At 36.4% G+C, this 26,551-nt stretch overlaps 1 protein-coding gene across 1 annotated transcript in view; it reads right to left on the bottom strand.

Annotated features, from left to right (window-relative positions):
- Window positions 1–26,551, bottom strand: part of RGS22 (regulator of G protein signaling 22) — a 207,539-nt gene that overhangs the window by 116,383 nt on the left and 64,605 nt on the right. Inside the window, exons 5-10 of the mRNA XM_081070808.1 lie at window positions 23,531–23,616; window positions 22,733–22,901; window positions 19,363–19,492; window positions 16,447–17,056; window positions 14,756–14,917; window positions 4,072–4,246 (exon numbers count right to left, since the gene is read on the bottom strand). Coding sequence (XP_080926934.1) covers window positions 4,072–4,246; window positions 14,756–14,917; window positions 16,447–17,056; window positions 19,363–19,492; window positions 22,733–22,901; window positions 23,531–23,616 — 1,332 coding nt within the window. The remainder of the gene's footprint in view (window positions 1–4,071; window positions 4,247–14,755; window positions 14,918–16,446; window positions 17,057–19,362; window positions 19,493–22,732; window positions 22,902–23,530; window positions 23,617–26,551) is intronic.

The following is a 26,551-nucleotide window of genomic DNA, read 5'->3' as shown; positions in this document are numbered from 1 at the left end:
AGGAACACCTACTACATAAGACTGTGAGACTTAGCAATTCTACCCAGTTGATAGAAACAAAGAAAGGGAGGCAGCCAAAATGAGGAGACAAAAGAACATGTCCCAAATGAAAGAACAGGACAAAACTCCAGAAAAAGAATTAAATAAAATTGTTTAAGAATTCTTTATTTAAATTATTTATTTCAAAACAAGCAATCTACCAGATGCAGAGTTCAAAACGCTTGTTATAAGGATGCTCAATGAACTTCAGGAAAGAACAGATAATCTCAGTGAGAACTTCAACAAAGAGATACAAAGCATAAAAAGGGAGATAGAAAACATAAAAAAGAACCAGTCAGAAATGAAGAATACAATAATAAAATGAAGAATACATTAGATGGAATTAATAGCAGATTAGACAAAGCAGAGAATCAAATCAGTAAATTGGAAGACAAAGTAGCAGAAAATGCCCAATCGGAACAGCATAAAGAAAAAAAATTTTTAAATGAGGATAGTTAAAGGGCCTCTGAGGAAACATCAAGTGTAATAACATTCACATCATAACAGTACCAGAAAGAGAAGAGATAGAGCAAGGGATTCAAAACCAATTTGAAAAAATAATGACTGAAAAGTTCCCTAACCTGGTGAAGGAAATAGACATATAAGTCCAGAAAGTGCACAGAATCCCAAACAAGATGAATCCAAAGAGGCCCACGCCAAGACACATCATAATTAAAATGCCAAAGTTAAAGACAAAGAGAATCTTAAAGGCAGCAAGAGAAAAGCAGTTAGCTACCTACAAGGCAGCTCCCATAAGACAATCATCTGATGTTTCAACAGTAATTTTGCAGGCTAGAGTTTATTGGCACAAAATATTTAAAGCAATGAAAAGTAAGGACCTATAACCAAGATTATTCTACCCAGCACAGCTATCATTTAGAATAGAAGGCCAGATAAAGAGCTTCCTAGACAAGAACAAGCTCAAGGAGTTCATTAACACCAAACCAGTATTACACACAATGTTCAAGGGACTTCTTTAAAAAGAAAAATATGAACAAGAAACTATCACAAAGAAAAAAATTCTCACTGATGAAGGGAAACAGAATAAAAGCAGTGGATCAACTAATACTAAAGGTAATACACAGGTTAAAAGGCAAAAGCAAGAAGAGCATGTGCAATTACCACAGGAAATTAAGAGATAAACACAACATATACACACACAAAAGAAGTGAAAAATAATGACAAAAACATAAATGTGAAGGGGTGAGTAAAAATGGTAGTGATTTTAGAATGTGTTGGAACTTAAGTGACTATCAACTTAAAATAGACTCTATAAACTTAACTTGGTATATATGAAACACAATGTAACCACCAACCAAAAATCTACAAGAGATATACAAGAAATAAAGAGAATGGAATCCTAACAAAACAGGACAGAAAGTCATCAACAAACAAGAGAACAAGAGAATAGGAAAGGAACAGAGAAGAACAACAAAACAATCAGAAAACAAATAATAAAATGTCAATAACTACATACCTATCAATAATTATTTCAAATGTAAAGGGTTTAAATGCTCCCATCTAAAGATGAATGGATAATGTAGTAGTGGTGGAGATATACCGGGGTGTCAAAAAAATGTATACACATGACTTATTCATCTTTTGCTACTGGTATATATTGAGTATTACAATTTGAATACAGTTTTTTCCTTTCTTAAAATGTATATACACTTTTTGGCACCCTTTGTATATATGGTGTGATCAAACAATATAGTGAATGTTTAAATTTTAAAAATTTATTACAGTAAAACACACATTGCCATTAATCTCCCCATCATGAGCGTTGTCACGATGGAAGATGAACCTGTTTGCCCATGTCATGTTAACGGGTTGTTTGTGATCCATGATTTACAGCACACTTTAAAACACACCTTCTCTCAACCATAACTCACACCAGACTCACTGCACTGAACAAGTTGAAACTTGTCAAACACTGTTACTAAGGTTCGACACACCGCTTTGCCTATTGAAGATCCCTGCCTTTCCACAGGATGACACTCGGCAGCAGTATTCACCGTATTTTGTGATCACAGTGGAAAGGCTCTGTGTCACACATCACTTCTGGTATGGCAATTTCTGTCAAACAAAAACATTATTATGTGTCCTCATCCACCTTATTCACTGGATCTAGCATGGTGCAACTTCTGGCTCTTCCCCAAAGTCAAAATGATCATGAAAAGTAAATGTCTTGAGTCAATTCAGGACATCAAGGCAGCCATAACCGTGCAACTAAAGACACTCATGAGAGATGACTTCCAGAATGGCTTCAGAAAATGGCAAGAATGATGGGTTAAGTGGCAAGAATGATGGGTTCAAAGCGAGGGGGAGTACTTTGAGGGGAATTAATGGCAATGTGCCTTTTACTGTAATAATTTTTTTAAACATGCACTGTAGTTGTTGATCGCACCACACACACGCACACTGGAATATTACTAAGCTACAAAAAAGAATGAAATCTTACCATTTGTGACAAAATGGACTGACCTCGAGGGTATTATGCAAAGTGAAATAAGTCAGACAGAGAAAGATAAGTGCCTTACGATTTCACTTTTATGTGGAATCTAAAAAACAAAACAAACGAGCAAACAAAACAGAAACAAACTCATAGATACAGAGAACAAACTGATCGTTGCCAGATAGGACGGAGGTTGGGGGACTGGATGAAAAAGATGAAGAGATTTAAGAAGTACAAATTGGCAGTTATAAAACAGCACAGGAATATAAAGTACAGTTTAGGGAATATAGTCAATAATATTGTAATAACTATATGTAGTGTCAGGTGGGTGTGAGACTTATCAGGGGGATCAATTCATATATTATATAAATGTCTAACCACTATGCTGTACACCTAAAACTAATATAATATTGATTGTCAACTGTAATTGAAAAGTTAAGAAAATTTAAAAATAAATAAATAGAAAATAAGTCATCCTGACCATAAAGTAATCTTTTTTAAAGAGGTTGCGTGTGACTGGCCAATAACAGTGAACATTCTGTTACATGTTTAAAGGATACTGAGATTAATAATTCTCTTTACTTCTGAAATGCAGGCCTTAGCTACAGTTATTACATCTCTGTGCCAAAGTATGTAGTGTTATTTACTTCTTTGTCTATAAGTTGGTTAACTTTTCTTCTCCTTTTGGACTTTTTTTTCCCTTATCTTTCTGTACTACTTTATTCTTTCCCAGTGTGAAAGAATGCTCACTACTTCTAATTCTGCTGTCATTACTTTTCATTCATTCATTCATTCAATTTACACTCATTAAGCAACTATTATGTGCCAAGTACTATTCTATGCACTGGGGATAAGTAGTTAACAACAACAACAAAAATCCCTTATATTTTGATAAGGAGACGAAAGACAATACACATAAATTATGTGGTCATACTCGTAAGTACAATAAAGCAAAATAAAGCAGAGCAGAGGATTCAGATAGTGATGGAGGATATCTGTGCTATCCTACACAAGTGTGCTTATATAGAAGAGTCAAGGATATCCTCTCTGAATAAGTAACAATTGAGCAGATACCTGAAGTGAGTGAGGACACAAGTGATGTGCATATGCGGAGGAAGAGTGTGCCAAGTGAAGGGAACAGCAAGTGTAGCACTCATGGGTTTTTGCTTGGTGTACTCAGAGAAAAGCAAAGAGGCAGTCAGACTGGAGTGGAGTAAGTTAGAGAAGTGTGGTAGGAAATGAGGTCAGGAGGTTGGCAGGGGTGTGTACAGCTGTGTAAAGACTTTGGATTTTTATTCTGAGAGAGGAGGCCATTAGATAATTTTAAGCAAGGGAGTGACATGATCCTGTATTTTTAAAGGATCACTTTGGCTGCCTGGTAGAAAGTAGATTATAGGTTTTATTTCCTAACTGTTGCAGCATTTACACCAACAATAACAGAGAGAGAGACAGAGAGAGAGAGACAGAGAGAGAGAGGAGAACTTATGATGAAGCATAAGTATTAGTGTACAAAACCCAAGCATGGACATTTTACTATAAACCTGATAAAGAGATCAAAGTATAGATGTACACCCTACCTGCATATCAAATATCTGTGGAATGCAAGATTTAGGTCTTAATGGCAAGAGGGTTGCCATTTGTGGAAAAGGGTCAACATCCTTCCTTGGTTTCTCTTGACGGAAGTGCCACAATTTCAGTTCAGCACTAGCATGTTTTGTTGAGCATGAATGAGTAACACAGAATCTTGGTGCCCTGGTGAGAGGAAAAGAAATGTAAGATTAAACTACACAATAAGCCTCAAAAAACAAGAGCTTAAAAAGTGTGTAATACTTGTGCTCACAATTACCAGTCTTGCAATACCCTTTTTTTGATAATTTCTACTTCTTTTTCTACTGCCTAGCTTAAAAAATAATATTTTTCCATGATATATCAAGGGCTTGAAATCACATTAACCCATATAAAAAGGTAATATACACTAGGGAAAAATAATTTAAAAGTTACATTGAAATTATTATCTACATGATAAGAAAAAGAACCTATATATTCAATGAAAGAATTTTTTTAAATAATTTACAGTTTCTAGTACAATGAATATAAAATGCACCTGTGACCATTTTAAGGCAGTTTAGTATTTACCTATAGTACCAAATAAAAACTGGTGGATGAAATTAAATTTTAAAATATATAAAAGTTTTAATAATGCATAAGTATACTGCTAAAGTGGATTATGATTCATATGATTTCTTTTCAAGCCTTAAATATGAAGGTAAGAATGAATTTTACAACAATGTATATAAATGAAAGACCAACACTACTGCCAGAAACTTACGGAAAAGAATGTTTGGCACAATATCAAGGCCACACTTAATTGGGTGGATATCCTGGTATTTAGTTTGTGAGCTAACTCTTTGTTGGCTATATGGTTAACTCCAGCTGTCAGGGACTGTTGCTAATTATTTGTTAGGACCAGGTTTTCCCCCTGATGCTGCAACCCAAAGACTAAATCCCACTCCATATTTCAGGTCCTAGTAAAAACAGGAAGAAGGTAAATATTTCCCTGATGTGAACACAGATTGGGTGTAGAAGAGAATCCAAAGTTCATAATTATTTTAGGATCAGAAAGCAAGCTGTTTAGATCTAGGTGGTCATTCTACACTGTATTTCAGAACCTTTGCTTGCAGACTTGAAAATATTCAAAATTACCTCTTATTTGCTTGGCAACTAGTAAGTAGGCATATATACAAGATCCTTATCAAATAAATCATACATGTGCTGGTCAGGAAATCCAGGTATCTCAATTTTCTGATTTCCATCATTATAGTATGTTCATATGACCCCATACGTCTCTACTCTCCCTACAATTTAATCTTGCATTATTTCATTCATTGCATCAATTTTTGTATTAGCTACTACGTGAATTCATCAAATATATTAGAATAAATTTCACAGTCCATCTAAAACTGGGGTTGTATTCTTTTTCACGCTTCCATCATACAAGTTCTCATGTACTCTGATCGTACACACCTTAATTCTCAAGCTTGGAGAGTAGAAGATATTTGCCATGTAATGCCTTCAAAAGAACTATATCCAATATGTGTGTGTGTGTGTGTGTGTGTGTGTGTGTCTCCCAATAGAAAAATGGGCAAAGAAAATAAATAGGCAATTCATAAAAATTAATATCCAAATGACCAATATTGAAAAGGTTATCAACTTCACTAATCATCAGGGAAATGCAAGTTAAAACCAAAAGACATCAATGACACACCAGACACATAGTAAAAAATATTAAATTCTACCATGGATTTGTAGCAATGAGTACTCTCATATTCTGTTGGTTGGAGCATAAGTTGGTAAAACTACTTTGGGAAAATGGATATGTGTACAAGAATTATACATTACAGCATTGCTTGTAGTTGTGAAAAGTAGGGAACAACCCAAATGTTAAAAAACAGCAAATAAATTATGGTATATTCATGCAGTGGAACACCATATCCAGCAATGAAAATTAATAAAACTCTTAAATGCAATTATAGATGAATCTCACAGATAGAATGTTGATAGAAGGCACAAAAGAATAGATACAACATGATTCCTTTTATGTAAAGTTGTGTAACAGGCAGATAAAAATATATGTCTAGTGATTGATTTGCATACATGGTTGGTGAAATTATAAAGAAAAGCAAGATGATAATCACAAAAGTCAGGATAGTGGTTACCTCTGAGGGACAGTGAAGCTATTGTGATCAGGAAGAGACCTTAACGGGTCTTGGCAATATTCTATTTCTCAGCTCACGTGGTGGTTATAGAGTCTTTGCTTTATAATATTCATTTATCTGTTTATATCTTAGTTTGAAATTTAAAGAACACACAGAATTTAGCTAGATTAGAAAAAAGGTAAGAAAGAATTCTGGGAAAACGGCAATGACAGCAATATTGTTTTTCTTTTTTTCCCCCTCTAATTTCACAGTTTATTCATTCCATGAAAATATATCGAATTATTACCAGGTGCCTGGCATTGCTGGGGAAGATGGAGTACAGGAAGAAAACTTCCAGGCTCTCATAATCATCAAAAGAACCAGAAATGAGAGGTCACTGCCTCCCACACTGCTACGCTCACTTGAAGCACTGTAAATGCACAAACCACAATTCTCTAAGATAAATATTTAAATAAAATATACTCTCTTTTCTTTTTTTAATTTGAAATATCATTTAATTCTCTTTTTTATTAATAGTTTCAGGTGTATAAAACAACATAATGATTAGACATTTACAGACCTCACAAAGTGATAGCTCCAGCAAGTCGATGACCCATCGGACACTGCACATAACTATTACAATACCATTCCCTACATTCCCTATGCTGTACTTTACATATTTATGTATATTTATGTGTGTGTATATATATATGTATATATACATATACATATATATATTAATTATAGTTGACATTCAATAGTATTCTATACTAGTTCCAGGTGTACTACAGCGCAGTGGCCAGGTATTTAATAATTCATGAAGTGATCCCACTCATAAGTAAAGCCCCAACTGACACCACACAGTTTTTACATCATTGGCTATATTACCCATACTGTATTTCACATCCCCATGACTATTTTGTGACTACCAATTTGTACTTCCTAATCCCTTCACCTTTCTCACCCATCCCCCCAACTCCCTTCCATCTAGCAACCATCAGTTTATTTTCTGTATCTATGAGTCTATTTCTCTATTGTTTCTTCATTTATTCTATTCTTTAGATTTCACATATAAGTGAGATCATGTGGTATTTGTCTTTCTCAGTCTGACTTATTTCACTTAGCATAATATCCTCTAGGTGCATCTATGTTGTTACAAATAGTAATATTTCATTCTTTTTTATGGCACAGTATTACTCCATTGTATAAATGTACTATAATTTTTTTATCCAATTATCTATTGATGGGCACTTCTGTTGTTTCCATATCTTGGCTGTTGTGAATAGTGATACAGTAAAACTAAGGGTGCATACATTTTTTTGAATTAGTGTTTTGGATTTCTTTGGATAAATACCCAGGAGTGAAATTGCTGGGTCATAAGGTAGTTCTATTTTTCATTTTTTGAAGAACCTCCATACTGTTTTCTTATCCACTCAGCTACCCCATGTCTTTTGATTGGAGCATTTAATCCATTTACATTTAAAGTGATAATTGATAGGTACATAGTTATTGCCATTTTATTAGTCATATTTTTTATCTTTGTTTTCTCCTTTCTGCTGCTTAAGGAAGTCCTTTTAACATTTCTTGTAATGCTGGTTTAGTGGTAATGAATTCCTTTAGCTTTTCCTTGTATGGGAAGCTCTCCTTCAATTTGAAATGATAGCCTTGCTGAGTAGAGCAGTCTTGGTTGTAGGCCCTTGTTTTTCATCATTTTGATTATTTCCTGCCAAACTCTTCTGGCCTGCAAACTTTCTGTTGATAAATCAGTTTATAGTCTCCTGGGAGCTCCCTTGTAAGTAACTGCTTCTCCTTCTCTGGCTGCTTTTAGGGTTCTCTTTTTGTCTTTAACCTTGTCATTCTAATTATGATGTATTTTGGCGTGGGCCCATTTGGATTCATCTTATTTGTGATTCTCTGCACTTTCTGGACTTATATGTCTATTTCCTTCTCCAGGTTAGGGAGATTTTCAGTCATTATTTCCTCAGATAGGTTTTTAATCCCATGCTCCCTCTCTTCTTCTGGTACTTCTATGATGCAAATGTTACTCTTGATTTTGTCCCACAGGTCTCTTAAACTGCCTTCATTTTTGTTTTTTGTTGTTTTTTTATTCCTTTTTCTTTTTAGTTGTTACAATTGGGTGTATTCTTCTACCTTGTCTTCTAAATTGCTGATTCTATCCTGTAGTTCATCTAATCCACTGTGATTCCTTGTATTCTTCATTTCAATTATTGTATTCTTGATTTCTGACTGGTTCTTTTTTATAGTTTCTATGTCCTTCTTTATGCTTACTATCTCTTTCTGGTAATTCACACTAAGTTCCATAAACATTCCTATAACAAGTGTTTTAAACGCTGTCTCTGGTAAGTTGGTTGCCTCCATTTCATTCAGTTTTGTTTCTGGAGGTTTCTCCTATTCTTTTATTTGGGACATGTTTCTTTGTTTCCTCATTCTGGCTGACTCTCTGTGTTTGCTTCTATGTATTAGGTAGATCTCCTATGACTCTCAGTCTTAGCCAGATAGCATGCGTTCTGTGTAGTCCAATGTTGCAGTTTCCTGATCTTCTATTTGTGAGTTTCAGCAGTGCCCCTTGTGTGTATTCTCCTGTTGTGGTTGAAACTTGATTGTTTCCGGTGCTTCCGTGGGTGGGACTGACTCTCAGGCTGACTGACTGTGAGGATCGGATGGCCACAATGTATGAGCTGCCGTGTGGGGGGTTAATCCCTCAGAGGGGGACTTGCCCCTGCAGGCACTTGTGCCTGTTGAGACATCCTTTTGGTGTGCCACCTGTAGGCTAACCAGGTAGTGATCTGTTTGGTCTGAAGTAGGCCTCTGAGTGTGTTGTTTCTGGTGTCTTTTGGGAGGGGCTCCATGCAGGCCAATTTCAGCATTGCCTGTTACCAGCCCAGGGCTGGTAGGAGCTATAGAGGTCTTTGTGGTTTGTTGCCACCTGTGCTGGACCTGGAGGCATGTTGGGGTGGCCGCACCATGAACTGGGGCTGGCTGCCACCAATAATGGGCCTGGAGCAGCTTAACAAAAGTCCCAGGACCCCCTCGGCCTGTTGCCACCTGCCAGCGGCCAGTAAAGATCAGCCATTGAAAGAGCTTCTTAGATGCTTGGGCCGGGCTAGTTGAGCTGGTGTTGAGAGTGCCTCTGATGATTCAGCACTAGCTGGGTGGGGCAGAGTCCCACTAGGAGTGGCTGGTGGTTTTACAAAGTTAATGCAGATTCAGTTCTTATGCCAGTACCTGGCCTGTGACCAGTTCACAAAGCTCCCTGAGAACACCACAGCCACCACTTGCCTAGGATCTGCAGATCCTGGAGAGCTGCCCAAGTGAGGCTACAGTGCAAATTGTGGCTCACTGCCCACCACCACATTTTGCTGGGCCACCGCAGGACTGTCTGTTGCTTTAAGAGGTTGCTACTGTTTGTGGGGCGGGGCCGACACCCAGGAGTTGAGAGTGACACAGGTGATACAGTACTAGCTGTACAGGGCAGGGATTCAGGGTGTCACCAAGGTGGTGAACATGTGAGGATTTTAGCAGACAAAAGCAGTCTAAGATTTGGCCCTTTGGGGGAGCATTCAACATAGAAAATACAGCGCCTTCCTGTAGGCAACACATGAGGCAGGCTCCACACTGGGGCAATGGCTGCTGTCCCCCAGCCCTTGCTCCAAATTCATACAACTTAGTCTTTTCCAGTTTGTCTGTGGCACCTCTCAAGTTGCCACCCCTCCACTGGAGACCAGGTGAGTGTTTGCAAGCGAGTGAGTCTGTGTGCAGGCCCTTCAAGAGGGCATCTGGGTTTCCAGCCACCTTCTGTCTCACTGGGATGGACAGAGTCCTCACTGATTTTCACTGCCAGGTATTGTGGGAACTCATCTTCCCAACACAGGACCCCTGGGCAAGGGAGCCTGATGTGGGGCTGGGATCCCTCCCTGTTCCAGGGGACCTCCACCACCAAGGTGTCCCTTCTGGTATTCAACCACTATCTGTGGGTTTGGGGTCAGCCCATTTCATGTCTCGGCCCCTCCTACCAGTCTTGATGTGGTAGTCTTTATATCCTTAGTTTATAGGGGTTTTGTTCAGCTAGTCTTCAAATGATTCTTGAGGATGATGGTTCTATAATTGATTTGTAATTTTGGTGTGATCCTGGGAGGCAGTAGGCATAACATTCACCTAATCTGCCATCTTGGACCTTCTCGAGCAATATTGTTTTTCTACCTTTCAGAATCCCTCCATAAAAACAGACGGGTCACTTAGGTAGCAAAACCAAACACTCATGGAAAACATTTACAACAAAAATGTTAATGTTGACAGGTATCCCCTAATACCTAAATATAAGCAGGTGGGTAGAGCCATAAGCCTGCATGGTATTGGTGTGCAGGTGAGAAGAAGAAGAAGCAAGGTTCTGATGGACCTGAAAATGGAAGAGTAGTAAAATAGCCAAAAAAGCATAACAGGCCAATTTGAGATTAACAGCTGAGACTGAAAGGGCTTTTGCCCTCCCCAATACTGAGTTGTACACACAAAATTTAATCAGAGTTCTATTACCAACAATAAACAACTTGAAAGCTAAATTTAAAAAAATATGTATGACGTATGATACATGCAAATATTTGGATACATTATTGTTCAATAGCATTATGCTGACCAACAGGTCAGTTTCAAAAGGTTACATACTGTGTGATTTTATTTATATGGCATTCTCACAAAGATAAAAGTATAGTGACAAAAACTAATCAGTGATTAGGGGTTAGGAGTAGAGGAAGAACGATTTTTGGGGTGATGTAATTGTTTGTATATTGATTGTCATAGTACTTGTATAAATTTATACAATTTGATTTTACTGTATGTTAATGTAAAACATAGAAAAGAAGGAAAGAAATAGAATAGCCTTCTCAATAAATGAAGATAAGCAACTGGATATCCATAAGTGCATGTACACACACACACACACACACACACACACACACACACAAACAAAATAACAAAAAACCCAAAACATCTAAACCTCATACAAGAATTAACTCTAAATGGACCATGGACTTAAATGTAAAACATAAAAATTAAAAGACTTTTAGAAAAAACAGGAGAAAATCTTCAGGATCTAGAATAACCAAAGAGTTGACACTGAAGGCAAAATCCATAAAAGGAGGAGTTGAAAACTTAAAAATTTTGCTCTATGAAAGACCTCACTTCCTCAAAAAATTACGAATAGAATTACCATATGACCCAGCAATCCATCGCCTGGGTATCTACCCCAAAAATTTGAAAACATTTATCCATAAAGACACGTGTGCTCCAATGTTCATGGCAGCTTTGTTTACTGTGGCCAAAACATGGAAACAACCAAAATGTCCTTCGATAGATGAATGGATAAAGAAGTTGTGGTATATATACACCATGGAATACTATTCAGTGGTAAGAAAAGATGATATAGGAACATTTGTGACAACATGGATGGACCTTGAGAGTATAATGCTAAGTGAAATAAGTCAGACAGAAAAAGCAGAGAACCATATGATTTCACTGACATGTGGTATATAAACCAAAAACAACAAAAGAACAAGACAAACAAATGAGAAAGAAAAACTCATAGACACAGACAATAATTTAGTGGTTACCAGAGGGTAAGGGGGGTTTGGAGGGTGGGTGATGAGGGTAAGGGGGATCAAATATATGGTGATGGAAGGAGAACTGACTCTGGGTGTTGAACACAGAATGGGATTTATAGATGATGTAATACAGAATTGTACACCTGAAATCTATGTAAATTTACTAACAATTGTGACCCCAATAAATTTAATAATAAAAAAAGAACTTGCACTCTAAAAAAAAAGAAAAAAAAGACCTCACCACCTTTTAAAAAAATCTTTCAAATATAGTTATTGTTCTTAAAAGTAGGTGTAGCCAACAAAATTTGATGTAGGAAGGTTTGCATTAGTTGACTAAATTTGGCTCAAGAGCTATTTCTCCAACCCTAATAGAATGTTTGGAGTAAAACTTATCTGGGACCCTTCAGTTGGAGACGGTCCCCTAGTACACTGCCCTCCCAGGGAAAATACCACATGTGATTAACTTCAGAATTTCTGTTGTAAATTCTTTTTGTTCTTGTCATCATGACCTTAAATTGTTTGGTTTGTCCTGTTTTGTTTTGTTTTTTTCAGTGAATTACAGTCTTCATAATTGAGTATGGTAACCTGAGTTTGTGAAAGTTGCATTTTCCATTTGCACCTCCAATCCTGTTCATCACCACATGGTTTACTCTGTTCTCATCTATATTTGTAACTCTCTTCCACCTTAATGAGAATTCTGGTTCTCATTATCTACAATACTTATTTTCTTAATCTAGATTACTGGTTTATTATTAAAGGATATAACTCAGGATCAGCCAGATGGAAGAGATGCAGAGGGCAAGGTATGGAGAATGTGCGTAGAGCTTCCATGCTCTCTAAGCATGAAACTCTCTCTGAATCTCCGTATGTTCCTCTACCTGGAAGATCTGAAAGTCCCTTTAAGAAGTCTTTGGAAAACTTGTCTTTGAAAAAACAAGCTAAGAATGGGAGAAGATATTTGCAAACTACATATCTGACTAAGTTCTAGTATCTAGAAAATAAAAATAACTCTAAAACTCAACAAGAAAACAATCCGATTAGAAAATTCACAAAAGATATGAATAGATACACGTATTTCACTGAAGAGGATATGCAAATGTCAGACAAGCACATGAAAATATGTTCAGCATCATTAACCATTGGAGAATTGCAAAGTAAAACCACAATGAGATATCACTACACACATATTAGAATGGCTGAAATAGAAAATTGTGACATCAAACAATGGCAAGAATGCAGGAAAACTGGATCATTCATACATTGCAAGTGGGAATGTAAAACGGTACATCAACTCTGAAAAATAGCTTGGCAGTTTCTTTTAAAACTAAAATAAACTTACTATATGACCCACTAATCTCACTCTTGGACACTTGAACACATCCCAGAGAAATGAAGACTTACATTCATGCAGAAATGTGTACATGAACATTCATAGCAGCTTTGTTAGTAACAGCAAAAGACTGGAAACAACCCTAATGCTCTCTGATGAGTGAATGGATGTATAATATCCGTACAATAGAATACTACTCAACAATGAAAAAGAACTACTGATACAAACAACTTGGATGAATCTCAAGGGAACTATACTGAATGAAAAAAAGATAATCCGCAAAAAATAATATATTGTTTTATTTCATTTATATAATTGATTAATGGTTTCTAGAGATGGGGGAAGATGAGGAGGGAGAGAGGTGTGTGTGGTTATAAGATGGCAGTACAAGGGTTGCTTGTGGCAATGTAACTATTCTGTACGTTAAACTGCAGTGGCAAATTCATGAATCTCTAATGTGATAAAGTTGCATAGAACTAATTATATACACACACAAATAAATGCATAAAACTCATAAAATATGAAAAATATTTTTTATTTTTTTATCAATGTCAATTTATTCATTGTGACATTTTATTGCAGTTATGCCAGATGTTAGTTACCATTGGAGGAAACTGGATGGAAGGTACACAGAATCTCTCCATATTATTTCTTATAACTGAATATGAATCAACAATTATTTCCAAATAAAAAGTTAAATTTAAAAAAGGAAAGTTTCTACTATATTAGTAATGTTTTACTAAGTTGGGTGGTTATATATAGAGAAGACCACTATGGTATAATTTATACCTTTCTGTATCTTAAATATGCTTTTTTTTAAAAGACATAGACAAAAACAACATTTTATCTGTGGAATAGTACGAAGTATATAACTAATCTGGAATACATAGATGGGAGATGATGACAGAGAAGTGGGCAAGGGACAAATCACGATGACCTTACTTGCTAACTTAAGGAATATAAACTTTACAATGCAAGCTTTGGGGTTACTAGTGAAAGATTTAAAGCAGAGAAGTGACATAATCAGATCCATCACAGCCACAATGAACAGTTCACTGATCCTCAAGTGGCATACCTTTTCTACAGTGTCCGTTCACTTTTCCCTGCTTAGAGTGTCTCAAGTCCTAGTTGAAACATTACCTCTTCTCTGTATCCTGAATGTTCACTTTTTTGTTATACTTATTTCACGTGTATGTTCTTCCCACTAGACTATAACCACTAGTCTTGACCATATATTACCCTTGTCTCCTTAGCACTTGGCCTATATTAAGTGCTCGAAAAATGTTTATTGAAGTAATCAATCTGTAGTTCTAGCTACATGGACAAACACACACACACACACATCAATTTAATGAGATGCCAACCATAAAAAGGTCAGGTGTAGAAGGGTGTGCTCATAAAGTTAACATGGAGCATAAGTACTGTCCAGCCTTATTATAGATTTAAAGTCCCCAAACATCCAAATTATCTAATGGAGAAGTATTTTAAGGAAGGCCAAAGATATAATAATCTTCTCATTTTAAATGTCCACAAGATATATATCCATAATACAAAAAAAGTATAACTTGTAACTAGCTTAGGAAAAGTGAAAGCAAGTAACATTGATTCATATTTTTCTTACCAATATAGAAGTAAGGGTTTTACAACCTCAGTCTGAATATTTTTTAAGTGTTCTCTATTCCACTGAGATCCATCTAGCAGTTTAAATTTTGTTAAGATTTCTGCAGAAAGATAGCAATCTCCACTGCTCACCAGATAGCATTTTTTCATCTTCTCAAGATGTCTGCAATAAAATACATACACACATATACATACATTGATACAATATTCAACTAGCCAAATATTTTCACTTCTAAAATGTTTGAGACAAGTAATGAACTATCTCAAAACCAACACTGTGTTACAGGTCTGACAATGTGGAGATAAAAGTATTTCTCATTGCTATGGGAATGGGAAGAGTATTTTTGGTAGGTTGAACAATGGCCTTGCAAACACGTCCCTATCATAATCCCCAGAGCCTATAAATGCTCCTTTACCTAAGAAGAGATTCTGCAGATGTAATTAAGATTTCGAGGTTATCTGGAATTATGTAGGTAGGCCTAATGTAACCACAAGGGTCCCTCTAAGACGGAGGCAAAAGAATCAGAGTCATAGAAGAAATAGGTAAGGATAGAAGCAGAGGTCAGAAAAAAGAGAAGATGGTATCCTGTTGGCTTTGAAGATGGAGGAAGGGGCCATGGACCAAGGAAAGTAGGTGGCTTTCAGAAGCTGGAAAAAGCAAGGAATGAATTCTCCCCTGGGGCCTCCAGAAAGAATGCCGCTCTGTATATCTATTTTAGATTTCTAACCACCTAAATGTAAAATAAATTTGTGTTGCTTTAAGCCACTCAATTTGTAGTAATTTGTTATAGCAACAATAGGAACTAATACGATATTGATCCTGAAGAACCTATGTAGGCTGCTTGCATATAATTTCCCTGATATGTCTCGAATAGTGGTAGTAGCCTTCCACCCCAGGATCAATCAGGTCATGCTTCATAATCGCATGGTAACCCCTACGGTTATAACTATGTACAACAGTGAGCTCTATGATCTGAATGCCACTGAAATAATTGGAATAACCCAGTCAGTAGTACATATTCAGTCAAACCCTTAGTGGGAATTGCAATCTACTGTAATTGATCTGCTTCAGAGCAGATCAGAACAGACAATAAGGACTTTCCTAATGCAGAGTCCTCCTGGGTTCTTAAGACTCACAGTAATCTAAAACACATAGAGCAATGAAACAAAGACCTGCACCCCATCCAAAAAGCTGTCTAGAGGATATCCAGTATGATATCTAGCAGATATCTCATTCAGATATAAATGTCTAAGTGATCCAAATAAGATCATGGAATTTGTTAATCAAGCGGGCTGCTAGGAACAGCTGGCCCTTACACTGTCACAAGGTATCTTTTATATAAGGTATCTTATGCCAGTGTGGTATATAACTGATAATTTTTATTCTATAAAAATATATCACTGCGATGTTATAAAAATAAAATAGAATGATTAATTTGAAAGCAGGTTTATAATCTATAGGAAGAAACTTATATTAACTCAGATAATTGCTACTGTTAGTATTTGAGAGCTATGAAATCATAGTAGTGAAATCAATATTATTATAATAAAATAATTATTATTATTATTCATTCCTCTGTATAAATTACAGTTTTATATTTATTTCAGGCTTCCTACCTGTGTTTAAATGATCCAAATTAATATTCTACAATTTATTTTTAAAACTACTGAAAAATAAAAAAATAGAAATACCTTTGATATCTTCCAGCGTCCTTAAGAACTTTTAACCTCTCAATATCCATCCATAGCCACCAATATCTCTCCCCTAATGTACCTTTTATAAATTTCTTAAATCTTTCGAACTCCTTTCTATTGCCAATGTCATACGTTTTGTGAGAAATACACCAATCAGCTCTGCTTTCTGATCCAATGCTCTCACTCTTTGAAGTTGCTTCTTCTATCATCTCTTCTGTCTTTTCCTTTGTGAGTTGAACTGTTTCACTTAACAAAACATTCTTGCCAGGAATAAACTGAAAACAGTCATCAAATACCACTTCTGTTACATTTCTGAAATTGATATAACCTAGGCATTCTCTAAATGGCTCTCCACGAATTTGATGAATTGCTGTTCTCAAAATAAAGGTTATATAAGATCTTAAAAATTCTTCACATGATGAGAAATGCAATGTCAGGTTTTCATCAACATCCTGTTGCTTTTCGAGGTATATTCTCAGAAGAGCTTGAGAAGGAGTGTCTTGTAGAGATACAGACCCATCTTCTTCAAATTCAGAAAGTAATCCAGTGGTTTTAGATGGGTCCTTTCTTGTCCTGGGATGAACTCCATCATCAAAGATAAAACTCTCTGTATTAAATCATAAAAGGTTATTAGATCAGATACAAATACAAAAGATATTTTTTTATTAATGAGATGTTATATAGCCAGGATAGCAAAGGGTTTATCACAAGTAGTGACTGCACAGTCCAGTGTGTTAAAAAGGAGTCCAAAGCAGAAAAACTACCAACAGGGATTAGTCATGTCTTCCCTGGACATGGCAGGGGTAATAATGGCAGATGAATTACATATTTGACCTCTCTAATACAGAAGATCTTCAAAAAGATATCATGTAACATTTTTAAAGTGTAGGCTGATATAGAATGCAATATATAAAGAAAAAATCTATTTAAGAATTAGATTATGTGCATTAAATGACTGTACAGGCACACCTTGTTTTATTGTGGTTTGCCTTATTGCACTTCACAGACACTGTGTTTTTTACAAATTGAAGGTTTGTGGCAACTCTGAGTGGTACAAGTCTATTGGCACAATTTTTCCAACAGCATTTGCTCACTTCATGTCTCTGTGTCACATTTTGGTCATTCTCACGATATTTCAAACTTTTTCATTATTATTATACTTGCTACAATGACCTGTGATTAGTGATCTTTGATGTTACTAGGGCAAGGCCCTCCACCAGCAAAAAGATTGCCACTTGAGGAGGGTCAGATGATGGTTAACATTTTTTTTAGCAATAAAGCATTTTTAAGTTAAGCTATATACATTTTTAGACATAATGCTACTGTACACTTAACAGACTACAGTATAGTGTAAACATAAATTTTACATGCACCAGGAAACCCAAAAATTTGTGCAACTCATTTTATTGCAATATTTGCTTTATTGCAGTGGCCCAGAACCAAATCCACAATATCTCTGAGGTATGCCTGTCTGTGCTTTAATATTTCATGTTATATGATAGAGTAAAGTAGCTACCATAGATGATGAGGCCATAAATGAAGAGATCAGAATTGGAGTTACATTAGCAATTTTTTAAAAAATTCACTACTTTATCAGAAAGATTCCATTACTATCATACTTACAACCTATCATTAAAATTACAAAATAGCATAAGACAGTTATGAAAGCTTACAAATACAAATGGATTATTTTCACACCTTTTCTAAAGATATCATCTTTAGCTCCTATTTTCTCTTTCTTTCAGAAATCAGTGAATTATCTGAAGTCAGTGCTTTCACATGGCAAATCTACCCCTTGAAATGCCATGAATCAGGAAAACTCTGTTGTTATCTGTGTCCCATCCTCAATGACAATTTTCTCAGTGATAGATTTCAAATCTCAAAGAACTGGAAATGTTTCATTACAATTTTTATTAAAAATAAATATATCAAATTCCCCCAATGTTGAGAGATTAGACTTTTGCAAACCTATAAAAAGATTCTAGGCACATATACTCAATCCCACAGAATTGCAAGTAGAAAGCAAGGCTGGCACTTCTGCCCACCCCCTCCTGCTACCCTTTTTCTTCCTGTTTCCTATCTTCACTATCTCTACTCTACAATTTTCTACTTTGCTATTTTGGGGAAACTGCAAGGAACCTATAAATTCAGCTATTTTCAACTAGGGAGTTATTTTCCTCTTCACTGAGATTTACGTTCAATTCTAGAGAATCCAGATTTATCATCCCAAGAGGGTGCTTATATTTTTCAAAAGAATTAGGTAAGAACTATTAGTGAATTGCTTAAGTCCCTGTCCTGAACCACATTGCTAGATTTTTTTCTTTCATTAATAGCATATGCTAATGACTCCCATTTCTAGAAGGTTCCTTCTATTTTTATAAAAAGTTTATATCATCCACAAAAGTTCCCCACAGTAGAAATGTATCTGGTTTTCAAAGTGAAAAATAATGTGAACTTAAAAACTCAATTTCCATGAATGACTATTTACTTTTAAGAGAATATAAAGGTTGCACCCATTTTATTTCAAAGGCTTAATAATAAGAATCTGTAAACTCTGATAGGAAATAAGACAAGACAAACATTTATTGACTGCCTATTAGGTACCAAGCACAAGGCCAGCCATTTTCTATATATTTAGCATGTATCATTATTCTAAATTTACAGATAAAAAAAGCAAGGCTCCCAGAAGTGAAATAACTTATAAAAGTCACACAGCTATTAAATATCAGAGTTGATTTCTAAACCCCTTCTCTTAACTATACCAAGTTGCCTCTTGAAAAATAGAAGGTGGAGTTGGGGAATGGTGGGAAAGATAATTTTTTCTTCCCAACCACTAAGTGTTGTACTGTAAGATTAGAACAACAATAGAAAACTTAAGGGGTTTTGGAGTCATTCTTGTCCTTTTCTGCTTACCAGAAACAGATGAAATAATTGGTGATTCAGTTTTGCTGTGGAATACACAAGATGGTAATGAAAAGGTTGATACTGTTTGCTGACTTTGTTTTGCTAATGCAAACCAATCTTTTGCTTGAGTATAGGAGGCCTAGGAAGAAAGAGCACGTTTGTTTAACATAAGATTAGCGGTATTCTTCCCATCACAAACCTAGACCAATCATTATAATATTATTCAGTTTGCATAGTACAATATGTAAGGGGAAAATTACACCATTAAATAAAAGAAGGTTGTATGCAGAAAAATTCATTAGCTAAGAAAATAATGAGAAGGAAATTTCATTCAGATAATTTTAATATTAGATGACAACAGGAAAAAAATGAGCCCAATACACATCAAATTCTTCACCACTCTTCCACCAAAGGCACGCAACCTTACTTCCTGGATTCACTACAAATTCGTGCCATCTAACTTTAACCTGGCCATCACTATGGCTCATCAGTCCTTGGATGCATCTTGGATGTCAGCTGTTCCCATTTACAACCTTCTCAATAATTTCATGCCCCTAATTCTGTATGACCTGGCTCAGAGTTTTTAATAACTCCTCCCTAATATGACAAAGATTTACTCTCAGTAGCACAGGAAACCTCTCTAATCACATCTGCCACTTTGCCTTAGATTCAGTCCTCACAACTTTGCTTGGATTGGATGCTTCCTGAAGATTGACTCCTGACTCCACCTGCCCTGGGATGCAGCCTTCAATTTGCCCTTTGGTTTGTGTATCCTTGAGCCAGTTGACCCAATTCCCAAGCTGAAACTCAGCTTCTAGAACCCAGTCCTCAGAAGCTCCTTATCTCAGCCTTCTAGGAAAAATTCCCCTGCCTGCCTCTCTTAGTAATGTCCTCATCTATTTTTCCAAGAGAACGCAGGTTTGTTCAACAGAAGTAGAGAAGGGAGTTTCCAGCATTACTCTCATTTCTCCTTTCTCTGATTTAGCTGGTTGTTCCTTAGCCTAATGAACACTCAAGAAGAGGCAGGGCTCAAATGGAATAGATACTGTTCCCTGACTATTAGCAGAATCAGCAGGGCAATTCAAGGCCACACAATGAGACCAAAAGCAAGAGAAATGAAAGGTGCCATCTGTGTAGTCATTGCTACAGGTAAGGTTTTCCAGGTGTATAAAAGCTTTTGCCACTCTAAAATATGTCTTTGGAAATATTGATTTTAAGCTAGTTATTAAGAAACAAAAGGACCAGAAAGAACCTTTGATCCACCCCCTTACCTGCCTAAAGGAATTCAGATAGAAAAACCTGCTTAAAAAAAGGGAGCATCACCTTAGCCTCATAGTATGAACTAAATGTGGCAGACAGGGAAAAGTCCAGGAAAGCCTGTTTGTTGAGCTTCCTCTGTGTTCCATTGTTTCTGGGTGGCCCAGCACAAATTTATCATGTTTTCTCTTTCTTGGCTAACTGTGAGTTGGCTACTTTCCCTTTTAAATCCTAAACCCCTGTCCCCCTTATCCTTAGTCCAGAATAGCATATAAACCTAAATGGCCCAATGTGTCATCAAATGTCATATTCTTAGGGCACCCCCACATGTATATTGTAATAAGTTTTGGACATTTTCTCCTATTACTCTGTCTCATGTTAATTTGATTATTAGCCCAGCCAGAAGAACTTAGAAAAGCGGGAGGAAAATTATTTTTCCCACTTTGAAAGTTTCTAATTTCCTCTTATTCCCTCTTTTCCTTCCTTTGAAACCAAGTTATTTATTAATTATATGTTCATTCAACGTATACTTATTGAGTGATTTCTCTATTCCAAGCAGTATCCTAAGCATTGAGAGGAGACCAAAATAATGAGAGAACTTTCAAGGAATTGACAGATACCCATATACAGCACAAAAAATGATGAGAGAGAATAGAAGACAGGGGAGAAAGAAGTAGTCAGTCAGACATAAAAGCAGTTAACTATTCCACTTTATACTCTTAAGAGATAGGTCAATTACTCATGTTTGGATGATACAACTGAGACTCAAAGAAATATTACCAATTATCATAAGGATTAATCTCTATCTATAGTCATGGTTTAAATGATTTAAGGACCCAACAACTTTGAATCTTCAAAGTTTAAAAGCTATTAAAATTACTCTATAGTTTAAATATTAATCAAGTGGACAGAAATGAGTTTTTATCACAGAAAAGAGCAAAAGCAAACTAGCTTGGATTTTACTCTCTTATGGTTGATTAAATTTACATGTCAGGAGTCAGAACTTATTCCCCTAGATGGATTCTTCCCTTTGCCTTATGGAGCTTTACTATAGGTACATATTTTGACATTCCTGACAGTTCTGTAATATATAAGTTAAGAGAAAAAAATAAATACTTAAAAATACTTAAAAATAAGAGAGAAGAAAACTATGCTTTTGGTACTTCCCTAAGCACTACTTGGTGGAAATATTGGAACTGGCATGATTTTAAATATTTTAAACAAATATCACTGATAAAAATGCCAAACTACAAAATTAAATAGAAGCTACACATGAAAACAAATAATCAGTAAGACAGGATAAGTCTATCCATTCCAGCAGAGATGGCAAATAATTTCCTCTTGCATGACACCTTTGATCAATTCAAAGTGCCTGCCTAAAGTACTGTGTTGAAAAGAATTTGGAGCCACATCCTAGCTCAGTAGGAAAATTGCCATGATTGATTAGCAATGTCTGCCATGAATAGAAACCAGGAGAATATCAACACATGGGCCTTATACCTATTTGACATTCCTTATTTTGTACAGAATTGTGTATTAGAAGTATGATCCCAGAGAGAAGATCTGGTAATAAGAAGCCAAAGATCAAATAACAGTTTTCACTATACCATGACTCTCCAAAAGGACATTTGATTCTAGGTTAGATCTCACACAATCTAACATTTATCCAATCAAGGAGGACAAATTTATCTAATTAAATAGTAAATAGTAATAAATAGTAATGCATTTTATTACTGAGAAATAATCTTGACATAGGGAGAAGACCCAATTTTTCATCTTTTTGTACAACAGTTATAGAATCCAAATAATAAAAATTTGGAATGAACAATGAAACCATGGACATAATTCAAGTTATTCATGCTTCCCAGGTGACATTGAGCAAGTTCTTCAATCTTGCATCTGTTTCTTTATACACATGAGGGTAATAATTCTAATTACATGTCAGATGAAAGAGTATAGGACAAATGAGTCAGCATAAATCCACAAGAATTTTTGATAAATCTGCTTTAGAAGTATTTAAAATAAATTTCCCCGTTCAAGTAATGCAAATGAAATTCATCTCCCTAAAGTGAGAAGTTCTATAGAAGTGCCAAGTCACAAAGTAAAACATTCATACTTTTACCTCGCCAAGAGAAATGTAGAACTTTTTCATAATTATAGCATTGTCATCATCAATGGCAGGAGGTGGTGGAGAGGGTGGCTTTCTCAGGGCCCAGGGAGAAAAATCTGTACTTAGTGTGACATTCATGCCTGATCCACTCCATCTCACTTGTGACATCAATTTGGCTAACCTGCATATTAGAATTCATACAAATTTCAAATAAGTTTCAAATATGGTAGAATTCAGGGGAAAAAAAGACACTAAAATTTCATTTTACACATTCAAGCCAATGTCCCCTCCTAACTATGCAGGATGATTCTCTTAGGATCTGCTAAAATTTAATGGCTTATTCATAAAACTGCTAATTAATGAATAATTATACTGTTTTATTTAAAAAATGGTTTCTCAAAGCAAAGGTCAAATTTTAGTAAATTTCAGAATGTTTAGGTACTTACACTTTAAAAGTCAGGGAACATAAAAGAAAAACTTAATTCTACATTATGACATTCTTTTTCATGACACACTTATTTTCATTTTTTAATACTCTGTTCATAAATGCCATTATCACAAGTAGATAATTCTAAAAATATAGTGAGTAAAGAAGCATAACTGAAGTACACTTATTAGGTATTGTTTCTGTGAAATCTCTTTGGAAAAGTTAAGTGATTTTAACCAATGCTGTAACACTCTTATAGTGTGTGGGATCCAAACTCAAGTGGGTTTAAAGGTGAATTTTATTAAGCAAGTACAGAAAAATGATTTGGGGTAAAAAAATTTAAAAAGGCATTTAAAATTATGTATACTGATGGAACTACATACCTGTATTCAAAATAGCAATCACTTTCCAGAAATGCTGGAAGTCTTTCTTTTTTGATCCACTGAATACCTTGCTCACGACTGAGACACTATTAGAGGACAAGTGAAAAAGAAAAAGAGCATCAAGGAATAATCATCTTTTAGGACAATTGGAGCCTAATCATCAAAGCAATAATGACCTCCAGATATTAATAAGAGCCCTCTATCTACAACAGCAAGAATCCTGAGTCATAAAATTGAAGCCACTTCTTGCCTTCTGGTTCTTCTTTAATTCTCTCAGCAATCCTGCATCAACTATTACCTCCATTTTACAGATTAACAAACTGAATGCAGAAAAATTAAGTAACTATAGAATGAGAAGGAACAAGATAAAAGTCAGTCAATCCCGGTATTTTTATAGTCATAAAATGGGTTAAAATTAATCACAAACACCAACAGAGCTAACTAGAAAATCTGGTAAGGCCACTATGGTCACTGAAGGCCCTTTATCCTTCCAATTTTAGAAAATTTTGTTAAATATTTACATCCCCAGACACTATGCTGGAGATACAAACAAAGATAACAAAAAAGATAAGGCCCTGTTCTAAGGAGTTTACCGATAATTCAATAGGTAATAATAGTAGAGTGCTGTAAGGACCATAAGTTTAGTCTTCTGTGGGAGGTCACATAGGCACTAAAACATCAAAGGTTTCCCACAGAACATACCATTAACTCTTTACATGAAGCATGATCAACTAGGTTGAAAAGGGGAGCAGGAGAGAAAACAAAGATAAGCTTAGTACAGCTAGATCACAGGGTGAAAATTTAGGGATGGAGAGAGGAAGGCTAGAGAAGTAGGCAGGGGCTTGATTATATATAGTCTTTGAAATAACATGAAAGAGTTTAGATTTTTATCGTGAGGTTCCGAGTGCCATACTATATTATAGAAGAGTTATTAAATTACTATTCATCCTAAAACATTTACTCACTATTGATTCTATTTTGTTTTATATTCATTTTTTCCAGAATCCTAAGAAATGCCAGTACCTTAAAATACTAAACAAATGCTACTAAGTAAAACCAATAAAGGGATTTCCAGTCAAAATGGAAAAGTAAGTAAACACTGTGCTTACTCCTCTCACAATGACATCAAAATTACAACTAAACTACAGAACAATCATACAGAACAAACAATTCATTGAGAATTGTTTGAAGTCTAGCTGAACAGAAATCCAACAACTAAGGATATACAGAACAAGCCACCTCAAGACTTGTACAAGAGGCGGAGACATGGAATGGGCTGGTCCCACACTTGCATGTGGTGGTTAAAAAGCAGGAGGGATACCTTAGCTAAAGAGGTCTCCATGAAGGAGCAAGGGGTCCCAGATACACACCAAGTTCCCCAGCCCAGGTTCCAGTGCCGAGAAGAAAGTCCCCACAACTTCTGGCTTTGCACAACCAGCAGAGATTGTGGCTAAGTGAGATGGAGAGCTGCTGGAGTCCCAGGTATTCCTCTTAAAGGGACCACACATGGACTTATTCACTGATGGCCTCACTGGCTCTGAGCTTCAGTTCTGGGGCAGTAGCTCGAAAGGTGCCAGGGACATACAGGAAGGCACTGAATTGTCTGGCTTCAGGGATGGCTAGAGAGGCAGCTTTCTCCCATTCAGAATTGATGGCAGAATTCATTATTTCTTTATTGAGTCCCCCCCCACCCTCCAGCTTGCAGACATGGGCAGCTGCCATATCTGAGTCTCCATCAAACTGGTTAACACTGTTCACCCCACCCTGGTGATTCCTTGAGACCCTGTTGCACCCAACTTGGGGAGCCAGTTTCCAATGTTTCCAAGCTGTTTCCAATGGCTTTCCTATACAAATGGCCTGTGTTGGCTCATACTTCAGACTTTCCTAAGATCTCTCAAAGGTTCATAAAACTTAAACAAGCAACATCTGGCCTCAGCATGACCCATACCACTTGCTGAGCCACCCCAAGCCTGGCTCTAGCAGCAGCTGGCCTCAGTTTGTGACTTGGCCTCTCAAGGCACCTCCTAGCCTAGCACAGGTGGTGGCCATCTGTGAATTGCTTTGTGGCTCATGCAAGGTGGCCCTGGGCAGGGCTGCAGCGGAACTTGGCCTGCAGTGGGGCCCCTCACAGGAGGCACCAGGGCCAGCACACCAAGTGGCTGAATTCAGACTGAGCCTGTGACCACCCATCTGTGTGCCTTCACAGATGACACACCCAAAGGGGAGACTGGGCAGGCACCAGAGCCCTGCTAAAGCCAATCCTGCTCAGTAGGGTCAGCCCCTGCACAACAGCTCCACCACTGTAGTCATGGCCAGTACTTACACCACTAAGCCTGAGGGTCAATCCCTCCTTTTGACATGCAAACAGAAACTAAGGCTCAGCTACAAGAGGGCACTCACAACCCACACAAGGGACACCTCTGGAGCACCTGCATCAGGTGACCAGGGAGACTGCGCTACTGGACCCCACGGGACACCTACTGCATAGGCCACTCTACTAAGACTAAAGACATAGCAGCTCTACCTAATACATAGAAAGAAACACAGGGAGGCAACCAAAACAGGGAGACAAAGAAACATGTCCTAAATGAAAGAACATAAAAAAGGCTTCCAAAAAAAAAAAAAAAAAAAGAACTACACAAAATGAAGAAAATCAATCAGATGCAGAGTTGAAAACACTGGTTATAAGGATACTCAATGACCTCATGAGAACAAAGAGATAGGAATCATAAAAAAGGAAACAGAAAACATATAATAGAAGCAGTCAGAAATGAAGAATAGAATAACTGAAATGAAGAGTACATTAGAGGGAATCAGAGATAAATTAAATGAAGCATAGGACTGAATCTGTGATTTGGAAGATAAGGCAGTAGAAAACACACAGTCAGAAAAGCAAAAAGAAAAAGAATCCAAAAAAATTAAGATAGGAGAATCCAAGATGGCAGAGTAGATAAACACTGTGCTTGCCTCCTCCCATGACCACATTATAATTAAAACTAAATTACAGAACAATCAACCTGG

Source organism: Rhinolophus hipposideros (assembly GCF_964194185.1).
Source record: "Rhinolophus hipposideros genome assembly, chromosome: 13".
Taxonomy (NCBI): Eukaryota; Metazoa; Chordata; class Mammalia; order Chiroptera; family Rhinolophidae; genus Rhinolophus; species Rhinolophus hipposideros.
The sequence above is the reverse complement of the archived record's forward strand: the minus strand, read 5'-3'. Positions and strand labels throughout refer to the sequence as shown.